Source organism: Equus quagga, chromosome 7, assembly GCF_021613505.1.
Source record: "Equus quagga isolate Etosha38 chromosome 7, UCLA_HA_Equagga_1.0, whole genome shotgun sequence".
NCBI classification, from domain to species: Eukaryota; Metazoa; Chordata; class Mammalia; order Perissodactyla; family Equidae; genus Equus; species Equus quagga.
The window spans coordinates 70,090,598-70,103,936 of NC_060273.1; the positions used below are offsets into that span (position 1 = coordinate 70,090,598).

At 57.4% G+C, this 13,339-nt stretch overlaps 2 protein-coding genes across 3 annotated transcripts in view; one reads left to right on the forward strand and one right to left on the reverse strand.

Moving 5' to 3' along the window:
* Positions 1–11,516, forward strand: part of CSF1R (colony stimulating factor 1 receptor) — a 29,744-nt gene extending 18,228 nt beyond the window's left edge. The window contains exons 11-21 of the mRNA XM_046665254.1: positions 3,962–4,088; positions 4,210–4,314; positions 4,776–4,886; positions 5,560–5,722; positions 7,114–7,205; positions 7,309–7,406; positions 8,430–8,552; positions 8,634–8,745; positions 9,372–9,471; positions 10,383–10,488; positions 10,573–11,516. Of these exons, the coding sequence (XP_046521210.1) occupies positions 3,962–4,088; positions 4,210–4,314; positions 4,776–4,886; positions 5,560–5,722; positions 7,114–7,205; positions 7,309–7,406; positions 8,430–8,552; positions 8,634–8,745; positions 9,372–9,471; positions 10,383–10,488; positions 10,573–10,725 (1,290 nt within the window). The 3' untranslated portion in view covers positions 10,726–11,516. The remainder of the gene's footprint in view (positions 1–3,961; positions 4,089–4,209; positions 4,315–4,775; positions 4,887–5,559; positions 5,723–7,113; positions 7,206–7,308; positions 7,407–8,429; positions 8,553–8,633; positions 8,746–9,371; positions 9,472–10,382; positions 10,489–10,572) is intronic.
* A 157-nt stretch (positions 11,517–11,673) lies between these two features.
* The window catches only part of HMGXB3 (HMG-box containing 3), a 44,386-nt gene continuing 42,720 nt past the window's right edge, over positions 11,674–13,339 (reverse strand). For both annotated transcript variants that reach the window (XM_046665252.1, XM_046665253.1), the window contains one exon: positions 11,674–13,074. In XM_046665252.1, the coding sequence (XP_046521208.1) occupies positions 12,607–13,074 (468 nt within the window). In that variant the 3' untranslated portion in view covers positions 11,674–12,606. The remainder of the gene's footprint in view (positions 13,075–13,339) is intronic.

The window sequence follows — 13,339 nt, forward strand, 5'->3', positions numbered from 1 at the left end:
GACCTTTAAGAACCCTCCTCCTCTGACATTCTTACTGATGGATGGTCTGGTTTAAGTGCCAAGGGTTGGGAGATGGACCAATCCGGGTCTGAATCCTGCCTCTGCCAGTCTCTGGCTATGGGACTCTGGGACATTTGGTGTCTCTAAGCCTCTGCTTCTCCATCTGGGAAATGGGGTTAACAATGGTGGCCACCCCACCAGGCTGTCATGAGGATTCAATGACGTGACACACGTAGAGGCCTTAGCGGAGTGTGGGCACGGACAGCGCTCAGAATGGGAGCTGCACAGCCTCGTCCCAGGAGGAAGTTGACTGGGGAACCCAAGTTAGCTCATGCGTCTTGGGATTGGAGGGGTGTCTGAGGTCGGGCATCTCCTTGACTACACACCCAAAGTGGTTGTTGGGCCCTGCTCGCCCACCTCCAGGGACAGGACCTCACTCACCCTTGTGGCTGCCCATTCCTTGTCTGAGCAGCTCTGACTGTTGCAAAGTTCTTCCTTATATGGAGCTGAAAACTGCTTCCTCGGCCCAGGATGCCCTGCGGAGATTCCAGAGAAGGGCCCAGTTCCCCTCCAGCCCTCTCCGCCTCAGGGTGCCCAGCCCCTGTGGCCAGCCATGCTTTAGGGATGCCCTACCTTCTCTCTGTGGGGCCGTTTTTGGAACACGTACCCCCAGTCACCTCAGTTCCCATCCAAGAAATTCAACTGCCCCTCAGCCCATCCGAGGCCAGGAGGAGGGCATCCCATGGGACAAGACCTTGAGGGTCAAGATGGTCGTGCCCCTGCCTCAGAGCCCTCGGTCCAATTTGCCTCTGCTTTGCCCGATGGGGTTCTGAGACTTGTCCCTTCTCTGGGGACTCAGCCTTACCCATCGTCACTGCCCAGGCCTGGGTCGAGGAGGGGCTCCATCTGGGGGAAGGGTGGTTTCTGCCTCAGGGCTGAGTCATCGCCTTTCTGTCCCCCAGAGAGACCACAAGGGGGCCTGAGGGGGAAGAGAAAAGGGTAGGAGTCAGCAGGCTGGAGGAGAAGGGCGGCAGGGAGGAGCGAAGGGGATGGTGAATGCTGGAGAGGCTGGGCTTCCAGGGGTCAGAACCGAGCTCTGGGGAGTAGGGGCATGTTGGGGATGGACAGGAGGGTCCCCAAGGTTTCCAGTGAGGTCTCCACCTTCCTGAGACAGAGAACATCCACCTGCTCAGAACCAGCAGGCCCTTCTCTGGAATCTCCGCAGGGCAGGATTTCGAGGTCTCCCAGTCCACTTTGGGTGATCAAGGGGAGGTTGGGGGTGGGCCTGGGGCCTGGGCCCATTGCACAGAATGAAGGAGATGATGCCCGTGGAGTGTGCAGCCTTGGCCCTGCTCACTGGAAGAGCTCAGGAAGTGCTCACTGCTCTCATTATAGTGACTACCGCCATGGTCAGGAAATCTGGCCCAAGGCGGCCTGTCCCCACCTCCTGCAAGGGGACGTCTTCAGAGGAGAGGCCTCTCTGGGGAGAAGCCCCCAGGAGCCACACTGAGCTCTTTGCAGGCACACGTGGCAGAGGCCGCCTGGCGCAGAGGTGTAGGAGCAGAGCTGGCTGGCCGCTTTCCGAGGGGTGGGGATGCGTGGGGCAGGCGGGAGAGAGCGGTGTCCTCCTCTAGGTCCAGGGATTCTGAGATCCCAGAGTCCAGCCAGACAACCTCTTCCTCCCTTAAGTCCCCTTAGCTCCCCCCACCCCACCGCCTCTGCATCCCCTGCCTGGCTCGGGCCAGGGGTTGGGAGGGGGCTGACTCAGGCCCAGCTGCAGGGCCAGAGGAAGGAGAAGTGACAAGGAGAAAAAACAGCTTGGCCGCAGAGGCTCCTGGAGATGGAAGTGGCCAGGGGAGGTCAGAGACTCCCCTCCTGGCTCTGTCTCTGTGTTTTGAGTTGGGAAGGCACCCACACGCAGGCTTTGAATCCTCTGAGACTCAGGAAGTTCCTCCTCTGTCCCGCTTCAGACTCTCCTCCCAAGCCATGGGTGTTCTTAAGTTTACCTGTAGTCTCCCCTCCGGACTCAGAACCCGGAAATCCTTCCCTATGTCTAACCGCAGTCTTTTCTCCAAAACTACCATCTGGAAGTTCTTCCCTATGGCTACCCAGAGTCTTTTCTCTTAACCTGGCGAGACCTGCAGCCACAGGCCACCCTGCTCCCCAACACCCACTCACACACCCATCAGCTCCCCCGAGCTGGGTGCCCTGTGAAGGAGGCCAGCTGCTGAGCGCAGCCCAGCTGGTCCCTCTCCCCAAGGGCTGGCCGGAAAGACAGCTGGACCGCTGACCCAGGGCCTCGGTGTGCTCCACCACCCCGGCTCAGCTTCCACTTTCCACCTAAACTCCATCTTCCATCAGCACTTCTTATGGGCACCCCCTGGCATGATGCCCCCATGCAGCTGCCACCCTGGGCAGGAAAGAGAGCTGCAGCCAGTCCTCCTCCCAGATCCGGCTCTGCTCAGGCCGGGTGGGTGGGAGTGGTATGTAAAGCCCAAGAAGGACTCAGGTCCTCCAGACCCTCACTGTCCTGTGGGCAGGACCTCGCTCCCGTGTCCTTCACCTGTGGCAAGCCCTCAAGGGCTCTGGTTGCAATTGGAAGGGAATCCTCTCACTTATTGCAGCCCTCAAGACCTTCCTGTCTCTGGAAGGTCCCCTGCTCCCCTCAAGCCACACAGGCACCTTCCAGTTGCTCAGACTTGCCAGGACCTGCCCCACTTCCGGGACTTTGCATCTCTGTTCACTGTGCCTGCAAAGTGCTTCCTCCTATGGTCACATAGCTGGTCCTTCTCACCTTCCCAGAGGACTTCCCTGACTTATCTTTAATGGTTACTGTCACTCTCTATCCCATTACCCTGCTTTCTGCTTTCTTTTCTGTTCTTCTTCTTTTTTTTTTGCTGAGGAAGATTAGCCCTGAGCTAACATCCGTGCCAGCCTTCCTGTATTTTGTATGGGGGTTGTCGCCAAAGCATGGCTAATGAGTGCTGTAGGTCCTCACCCAGGATCCAAACGCACGAACGTGGGCTGCTGAAGCAGAGCGTGTGAACTTCACTGCTACACCACGGGGCTGGCCCCCTGCTTTATTCTCTTCACAGGACTGTCTGAAAATTTCCTACGTATATATTTATTTCAGTTGAATGCCTGTTTAGCCACTAGAATGCAAACTCCAGTGGGACAGGGACTTTTCTTGTTCAGCTCTGAATCAATGGCGCCTGGAACAAATAGGTGCTTAGTGAAATATTTGGAAGGTAATATTACCCAGCCTTAAAAAAGAAGGGAATTCAGACACATGCTCCAACATGGATGAACCTCGAGGACATTAGGCTAAGGGAACCAAGCCAGTCACAGAATGACAGGCACTGCATGATTCCACTTGAGGCACCTAGAGTAGTCACATTTGTGAGATAAGGGAAACAGCGGTGGCCAGGGATGGGAGGAGGCAGGAATGGGAAGCGGCTTAATGAGTGTGGAGTTTCAGTTTTGCCAGATGAAAAGAGCTCCGGAGGTTGGGTACACAATACGTCCTTAACACTAGTGAACTGTATACTCAAAAGCGGTTGAGATGGTAAACATTGTGGTACGTGTATCTTACACAATTAAAAATAAAAACGAACAATATTTGGGTGAGAGGATGGATGGATGGATGGATGGATGTCAAGTTCCACCTCCCTCATGGCTCAGGAATTACTAAATCATCAGAGCTGTCAAGGCCCTCAGAGGTGACCCTGTCCAAGTCTTTCAAATACACAGGTAGGGAAACTGAGGCTTGGAGAAGGGAAGGTCACATGGTGAGGGCAAGCTCGCAGTGCCATGGGCATGAGGTGACACTGCCCCTCTCACCAGTCGTGGGCCACCCTCTGCCTCCTCCTGGTCTGCCCTCCGCATGCCCTCAGGGCCCGGGACGAGATGGGAGCCGCCCGCCCGGCCTGGCTGACACAGGCCTCCTCCCTGCCCTCTGCAGAAGCCCAAGTACCAGGTGCGCTGGAAGATCATCGAGAGCTACGAGGGCAACAGCTACACCTTCATCGACCCCACCCAGCTGCCCTACAACGAGAAGTGGGAGTTCCCCCGCAACAACCTGCAGTTTGGTGAGATGGGATGTCAGCCCCCACCATGCCCTCCCACCACAGGGCCACATGCGGGCCTGCGGGCCCTTCAAGAGAGGGCCCTTTGGCACCCAGGGACCTAAGGATCCTGTATGTGAGGCAGGTAAGACCCTCGGAGCTGGCGCCTTTGGGAAGGTGGTAGAGGCCACGGCCTTTGGTCTGGGAAAGGAAGATGCTGTCCTGAAGGTGGCTGTGAAGATGCTGAAGTGTGAGTAAGGGCAAGGGGCTTGGAGAATTGGGGGGAGTTGGTGGGAGATGGTGTATGCTAGGGGAGGGCCTGCCCGGGCGTCCTTAGAGGCATCTCCCACGTTTCGGCCTGTCAGAGCCTAGGGAACAGAGCCTGGGACTGGGGGCAAAGACTCCTGGATTCCTGGAGGGGCTTCTGACTGAGCCCCAAAGAGGCTAGGGTGCACAGAGGCCACCCTGGGCCATGGTCTGGGCACAGCTTGGCTTCCTGCCCCCCGGAGGCCAGCTCAGTGACCGGCCGTCTTTCCTCTCTCTCCCTAACTCCCGTCTGTGTGTCCGCACTTCTCCTTCTCCCTCTTTCTGCCTTGGGTTGCTTTGGGGTTCTGGGGACCCCCTTCTTTCTCCTCTGGGCGTCTCCTCTCTGTGTGGCTCTCCATGTCCTGCCCTCTCCCCGTCTGCGGGTCCTGTGGCCCCATCTCCCAGCCACGGCTCACGCTGACGAGAAGGAGGCCCTCATGTCAGAACTGAAGATCATGAGTCACCTGGGCCAGCATGAGAACATAGTCAACCTGCTGGGAGCCTGCACCCACGGAGGTGAGGGGCCCTGTAGGCATGGGGGCCCACGGTCTTGAGGCCTCCTGGGTGCCGGAGGGCCCAGGGCCACCTCATCCACCTTCCCCTCCCCATCTCCTCTGAGCGAAGGTAGGATTCACGTCTCAGCATCTCTCAGATTCCGAGGCCAGACTCCTGGACTGGTCAGAAGCCGCTTGTGGATGATAGACAGCTCTCTGAGCTCTGCCCAGTGGCCCTCAGACCTCGGTGCACATCAGGGTCCCCCAGAGAAGATAAGAGTGTAGATCCCTGGGCTCTGCTCCAGGGAGTCTGAGTCTGTGGGCCTGGAGCGAAGCCCCCAAATCTACCTTTTAAGAAGCCCCCATCCAAAGATGCTTGGACATGCAGGGTCCACAAACGTGCCCCAGGGCCTGTCAGGACTCCAAGTCTGCCCCGTCCTCTTCTAGAGCAGCTTTGACCTACATGGAGCTGCCATAGATTTCCTTTGAAGAAAGAATTCTTTGGCTACAATTTTTTGAAATTCCTCTGCCTTAGACAGATGGGGCTACTGAGGCACAGAAAGCAGAGAAAGCCGCTCACAGTCAGGATTAGAACTCGGGGCTCCTGAGTCCAGGCCCGGGTACCCCTGCGCCCACCACATGTGCCTGTTCACATGTTAAGGGGTGCGTTCACCCTACTCCCTTGCCCGCTCTAGGTCCTGTCCTGGTCATCACCGAGTACTGTTGCTATGGCGACCTGCTCAACTTTCTTCGAAGGAAAGCTGAGGCCATGCTGGGACCCAGCCTGAGTCAGGGCCAGGACCTTGAGGCGGGAACTGGCTACAAGAACATCCACCTGGAAAAGAAATACGTCCGCAGGTAGTGCCCTGGCAAAGGACAGGAAGGAGGCCAGGTCTGGGAGGTGGGGCCCCTGGTCTGGCCCCAAAGCCACCTTGGGTTGAGTAGCTGGATGGCCCTCACATTCCCATCTATGCCAGGGGGAGGAGCCACCCCTGGTTATACGGGCAACTCAGTTTTTCTACTGTTCCCATCATCCAACAAATATTTGAGCACCTGATATGTTCTGGGACTACCAAGACAAAGATGGGTGGTGTCTGGTGGAGACGGGCGTTAATGAAATCATCACTTTAACGTACGTGAAAGACCAACCAAGACCTGTTCCGGGTCCCAGCCCAGAGATGGGCAGATCTGGGGGTAATCTCCCTGTTTCTCCCATAGCACGTGCTATCGGCTATGAACCCTTTCCACTTAGGAGTAACCAATGTCAGGTCCCACCCCGCCGCCATCAGGTCCCACCTCGCCGCCGAGAAGGAGGAATAGAGTCTGGTGATTGCTGGGCAAGAAGGGGCAAAACGGCATGACTGTGGCCAGGTCCCTGGTGCACTTGTGCCTTGGTTTCCCCAGGCGAGCCATCACGGGGCTGAACCTCTCCGGGTCTTTCCCACTCTGTTGTTCTGTAATGCTGTGATTCCTGGAAGCCGCCCAGGCAGATGGACAGAGCCACATAGGGAACCAGAGAGAGGAAGTGGCCAGTTTCGTGTCACATATGAGTCAGGGGCAGACACGGAGCCTGGGCTAGAATTCTGCTCCCTGGACTCCTGGTCCAGTACTCACCTGAGCCACACTGCTCTCCTGGAAGTCTTGGTCTTGGGGCTTGTGGGGTCTCAAAGCCAGGCTGCTGGGGGCTGGGACAGGATCAGACGGAGAAGGGTGTATATTGGGCCCCCATCCTGGCCGCTGTCAGCTGCCAAGCCTGGGGAGGCAAAAGGGGAAGGAGACCATTTCACTCTATCCAGTGTCCTTGAATATGGGGGCTGGCAGGATCTGCTTCCTCTTTCGATTCTCTGACACCCAGCTGAGAGGGCAGCTCACAGTGGGCCTCTGCAAACTAGAATCTCAGGCCAGATCAAATCAAAATGAGAACCTAAGTAAAGTATTAGCTTCCCTCTTCAAATCTGCAGCTGAGGAAAGGATTCATGGAGTGGGGCGAGTTCAAGGGCAAATGGCATGTGAACCAATCCTGCCAACAGGATCCCAGGCTACATTAATAGAAGTATCGTTTCTAGAACAAGGGAGGAGACGGTTTTTTCCATGGTCAGACCATAAATAAAACACTAGCTTCTCTTTCTGGTTGCTGTCGTTCCCTGCTGATTGGCTGGGAGAGGCCATGGGGTGGCCGGAGGTCGAGGTCTGAACTGGGCAGTGCAGTGATGGGGACTGATTAGTCCCCGGCCTTCTCGCCTATGTAGGGACAGTGGCTTCTCCAGCCAGGGTGTGGACACCTATGTGGAGATGAGACCTGTGTCCACTTCCTCTTCAAATGACTCGTTCTCTGAGCAAGGTGAGGAGGTACCAGTGTAGGAGAGAGGGGAGGGGCTGCTGGGGGCTGGGCAGGGGGAGGCAGGGGTATAGGGGGGCTGCCCTGATGCTTCTTCCCACCCCAGACCTGGACAAAGAAGATGGGTGGCCGCTGGAGCTGAGGGACCTGCTCCACTTCTCGAGCCAGGTGGCCCAGGGCATGGCTTTCCTTGCTTCTAAGAATGTGAGTCTGGAACTGGATTCCCCCTTGTGGTCACCCAGGGGGCTGGGACGGCTAAAGCTCCAGGAGGCTAGATGAGTGAGGAAGAGAGGGAGGAAAGAGTGGCCTGTGAAGGAACAAGGGAGGAGCCAGCGTGCAGAGTGCAGGTGGGCCGTGGCCCCAGCCTCCAGGCTTGTTCCTCCGTGGCCTGCAGGAGTGGGCAGGAGCAGCTGTGCCTGGGAGTTCCTCCAGCAGGGCGCGAGCCGCAGCCTGAGCAGTGCCCACTTCCCTGGTGTGCAGCAGGCTGCGAGGGCACCATTTCCAAGAACAGGCTTTATTGCTTCATTTTGAGTCAACCATGTGAACGAGACAGCCGTTGTGTCCCCTCATGAAGCACAGAGTGTCATGGGGATAACAGAACCTTTCTCAGAGGGGTGAGGACATGAGACGACATGTCCAGTATGCCCAGCCCAGGAGGAAGGGCCCAGGGAGTGGGAGCTGTGACCGTTCTCCTTACAGCGTGGACTTGGGGGTACAGAGTTTGATTGCTGGCTCTGCCACTTGCTGTGTGACTTTGAGCAACTATTGAAATTCTCTGAGCCTCAGTTTCTACACCTATAAAAATAGGCACAGTCCCAGGATTGTCTGAGGGCAAAAGCGGGTTCCAGTGTGCGTGGATGCTTAGGGAAGGGCCTGGTGGGGCAGGGCCTTAAGGTCATATTTGCTACTAGTAGTAGGAACCCACGGGGCCAGAGACTCAGCTCCAGGGCTCATGGCTTTGGAGGCCACGCCGACTGCCTGGCTCGAATCAGCTCGTCTGCTCAGGGCCGGAGGGCCAGAGGGATGGTGGTTTCCGGACACTGAATTGTCTGAGCACATTAAATGTTCTCAGACCTGGGTCCTGGTAGAAGGGTTAGGGAGAGGAATCAGGGTATAGGACCCAGTCCCTCATTGAGGACCCCGAGGCCTTCTGGGGTACTGGCTGCTCCCCCTGCACCTTGCTCAGGTAGAGATGGGGCTGAGATTAACCTGCTGCCCTCCCCTCAGTGCATCCACCGGGACGTGGCGGCCCGAAATGTGCTGCTGACCAGTGGGCGTGTGGCCAAGATTGGGGACTTTGGGTTGGCCAGGGACATCATGAATGACTCCAACTACATCGTCAAGGGCAACGTGAGTGTGAGGAGGAGTGGGGCCAGGCTGTGGAGGGGGCGGTGAGCCAGGGCCCAAGGTGACTGGGGTCATCTGTGCCAGGCCCGCCTGCCTGTGAAGTGGATGGCTCCTGAGAGCATCTTTGACTGCATCTACACAGTGCAGAGTGACGTCTGGTCCTACGGCATCCTGCTCTGGGAGATCTTCTCACTCGGTGAGCCGCTGGCCCAGGGCAGGCTCAGCCTGTGGCTGACATGTGTTTGGTTACCCGTAGGGCCCTATACCTTGTGGAGGATGCTAGTCAAGGATGATTGGTGCTTGGGGCAGAGCAAGGGCTGGTGGGAATGAAGGGATGAGCAAGGCGTCTTAAAACCAAGCATCGCAGCTCCTGCCTGAGCTGGCAAACCTTCCACACCGACAGGCATTCCCTTGGGGCTGTTGCTTCATCTGTCTGCTTGTACAGTTGTTGCCTTCTAGAATGCTGTTTCCTTTTGTCTGAAATGTGCATATCCTTGAGGACGCAACTCCCATTTCTGGAGTCCTAGGCACAGGGACCTGGCCTAAGCCCTCCGATGCACTCCTCTAGCCTCTTATTCCAAAGCCCGTGGTGGAATTTGTTTGTGGTGTCACAAGGCCTGGGTGAAGGCTCTCAATTTCCAGAAGCCTCAGCCCTTTGCGGTGCCTGGCACATAGCAAGCTCTCGTTAAGAGGAGCTGCCGTTCTGTTATCACAGTCCAGTTCGGAGCCTCTGCACCGGGCCCCATTGCGATGGGAGTGGGTGTGGGGGAGGGTGGAGTTGAGCACTCAACGTGGCCTCTGACATCATCTCGGCCTTTGCAGGGCTGAACCCCTACCCTGGCATCCTGGTGAACAGCAAGTTCTATAAACTGGTCAAGGACGGATACCAAATGGCCCAGCCTGCATTTGCCCCAAAGAACATGTAAGCGAAGGACCCCAGGGAGGAAGGGGGATGCCCCAGCCTTTGGTTGAAGGGGATGAAAAGGCGTGTGTGGCCCTAGTCTTTCCTTGTCCACAACATCGCAGAGCCAGGCTTCATCTCCCCCACAGGAGACTAAACAAGCTGCTGTCATGAGGTCAGCAGTCCCACTGGTTCCCCTGGTAGCTGGGAGATGACCTCAGAGAAAGCAGCTCTTTACTGGGGCTGGTCCTAACTTGGATGACGGATTTTTTACCCAGATTCTGTTATTCTGACCTCAAAGGCGGCTCCTCCTCTCATTCCTTCTGTCCTGGTGATCTGTGGTGTCCGCCGGCCTTTCACTCAGTGTAGCCAACCGGCCACTGCAGCCTCTTAACCGCCTCACTACAGCTGGCCCACCATGAGCTGCTCACTGGCTCCCCACACTGACCACAGCCTTTCCATGGGCCAGCTGGCCACGAATTCTGTCCCCAGCCACTCTCCTGACACGGCTGCTCCGTGTGCCCACCTAGCTACTCCCTGCCCACATGGATCCACTCAGCTGGCTGACCAGCCCCTTGGGCCCTGCAGCCCACCCACCACTTCAGTCTCTTGCTACAGCCAACCAGGGGCTCAGCTCACCTCTCAACCCTCCTCTCAATCCTACCTGCAGGCAACGAGAGTGCCCCTTCTTAGAGCTTAGGCAAGACGGCATCTCTGAATGACTTCTCCCCTCAGCAGTCAAAACAGGCACCATGAAAACACCTTTCTCCAGAAGTTACTGGAAGGATTACACAAGCTAATGCACACACGCCTTGTGCTAAGCTCATTCTGACTAGGTTTTGAGACCTTTGTTGGGCAGGCCTATGGCATGTGTGTGTGTGTGTGTGTGTGTAATGATCCCCAGACCCACAGGCAGTTCTGTCCTCTCTCAGATACAGCATCATGCAGGCCTGCTGGGCCCTGGAGCCCACCCACAGACCCACCTTCCAGCAGATCTGCTGCTTCCTTCAGGAGCAGACCCAAGTCGACAGGAGAGAGGTCAGTGGGGCCAGGCTCAGGGTGGGTGGCTGGCTGAAGCAGGTGGACCGGGCCTGACCATCCCCCGGACTCCCCCACCCTCAGGACTACACCAACCTGCCAAGCAGCAGCAGCAGTGGCAGCAGCGGCAGCAGCAGCGAGCCAGAGGAGGAGAGCTCCAGCGAGCACCTGGCCTGCTGTGAGCAGGGAGATATTGCCCAACCCCTGCTGCAGCCCAACAACTACCAGTTCTGCTGAGGTGACAATGGGAAGCCCTGCCTCTCCCCTCCTCTAAGCTTCAACTCCTCCGTGGATGGGGCGCCATGGGGAGAACACAGACTCTGCCCTTGATCACTTCACTCAACAGCCTGGTCCAGCTCTGAAACTCAGGAATATGGGATCCATGGGAGGTCAGAGAGGACCCCGCTTCCAGGGCTGGACCATCACTGCCAGTCGGGGGCTGGGGCTGAGCCCCCCCCCGGCCCACTGTTCTCAATGCTGTGGCCTCATGTTCACTATGCCAACAGGAAGAACCTGCAACACACTCTTAACCTTGTCCCCATTTTCAGGACCTCTCTTCCCTTCTCCCCTCATGTCTCAATGGAAATGGACTAGTTTATGCCTAGGGCATCCCTAGGAGCTGCCCTAACATTGAGAAACCAAGGCTCCCTGGGCCTTGGTAGAGGGGAGGGTCCCTCTCTGAGTGGAGCAGCGAGAACAGACAGGTGCTCAGAGGCTGTGCTTGGCTCAGCTCCCTCAGAGCACGGTGGCTCCTCTGTAAGAATCTAACCGTCCACTCTCTGCCCTCTAGCCCTCTTCTCTCCTCAGCCCCACCCCACCCTGAATCTGGTATTCCTATAGTGAGCCAGGTGGCAGCTAAAAGTTTGGGGCGTTCTGCCCAGTCCTCCACATTCTGAGCTGGAAGGCAGGGGACCCGTGTGGCGGGCTACAGCAAGCAAGCAACATGCACTTCCCCAAGTTGACTCATCCTCACTAACAGTCACATTGCGGGGTGTCTCTGTCAACATTAAACTAACAGCATTAACACAGCCGGCCTCTGGTTCTTTGCGTGGCCCAAGGGCCTGTGGATTCCCAGGACCTCCCTCCATCCCTCCTCCATGTTGAGTGACCAGCTCAGCCCCTCTGGAGCTCAGCCACACTCTGCCCCACACGATGAGCATGGAATTGACTCTTGCTGCACCAAAACCAGATAATTTAATAAACTTTATTCTTGTCGGGGGAAGAGGGAGGGGAAAAAAGCCACCTACTCCACTCCTCTCAATAAGTTAAGTAACACATGGCCAATTCTCGTGCCCTAAGCAAACCTTGGGCACTCGAGCCAGTCCTGCTGTTTCCTTACGGCCCAGTCTGCTTCCCCTTCACAGAAGGGAGTTTTTCCTACTGCCGCCAGGTTATGTCATGCCCACGGGCCACATCCCCTCTGTGGTGAGGGTCCAGGCCCAGAGAGGACAGAGGGTGCAGCAGCAATGGCCAGGGAAGGGAGGAAGGGATCCTCTTCCTCTAAGCCCGGGGCAGAGAGGACAGTCCTGGGAGAGAGTTGTGGCCGACCGGTTCTCCCTCATCAGCTTCCCCAGATTTGGGGCAGGAAGAGCTAGAGGGAAACGTCATCCCTCCTCTGGGAGAAACAAGAGCCCAAAGGGACCCTAGAGCTAAGGAGGCCCCCGAGGCCTCGAGTCAAAGGCAACAAACTAAGGAACTCGTGTGGCTGCGGGGGCTGGAAACAGCGTTTCCCAGGGGTGGGAAGGGGTACCTCAGCAGCTTTCCCACCTAGTGCTGGACTCCACCTTAGCCCACCCCAGGACCTCCAGCCTGACCCGCAGCAGGCCCCGTGGAAGGTACCTGCTGCCAGCCTTCCCCTCTGTTGAACATACATGTCCCCCAAGTGCTCTCTATAGGCTAGTCAGGAGTGTCCTGGTGCCTCCCTCACCCCCAGAAGGCTGAGAACTAAGGACCCCGGGCCTCACTGTGCTCAGGAAACGGAAGCTCTTTGGTCAGGCCCAGCATCAGAGGCCCTCCCCACAGGTGCACACTCCCGCCGGTCCCCTGGCTGGATCTGCCTGGGGCGAGGGCCTCATTATGGCTTGAGAGAGATGGTGCAGTCCCTGTACAAAGCCTGGCTTATTCTGCCGCTGCAGCCACCTCCTCTTCCTCACCCTCCTCCTCTGTCTCCGTCTTGATCTGAGCAACCCCGAGGCGGTAGAGGGTGTCACGGATGACCACCTCACCAGGCTGGCAGCTCTGCACAATGTCATGGATCTGCCGGTTGACAATCTCGCGGCTGGTGAGGAAGTCCATGAGGCGGTTGTAGAGGTAATAGTGGGTGGCGTTGTCAAAGGCAATGGGCTGCTGGCGGACACTGTTTGGTTTGCTGTCCGCAATGGAGGCCAGGATGGTTGCGTAGGGTGCCAACTCAGGGCACAGGGCCAAGGAGTGGTGCCCAGCACTGGGGTCACCAGGACTGGGCTGTGTGCCTGCATGGACAATGCGCCGGGTGGCAGTCTTGGTGACTGGGTGCTGGAAAGAGTGCTCAGCCTCCGGCAGGTCCACGGTATAATGCTGGTCCAAGAGTTCTGGGCAGGACACGCTCTAGAAGAGAGAAAGAGAAGTGGCCACTGTGACGCGAGGCCATCACTAAGGTAGAAGCCGTGTGGCAGGCCTGAGTGAAGGCTGGGGGTCAGCCTGCCCGGATTAAACCCTCACGTCACCCCTATTGCATCTCCTTGTGCAATCCCCTCATGTTCCCATCTCCTCCTGTGAGTACGGGACAGGAACAGTGGCCACAGCCCAGAGGAGATGCTGGAGGACCTGGGCTGCTACTATTACCGGGCCTAGTCACCTCAGGTTGGGGCCG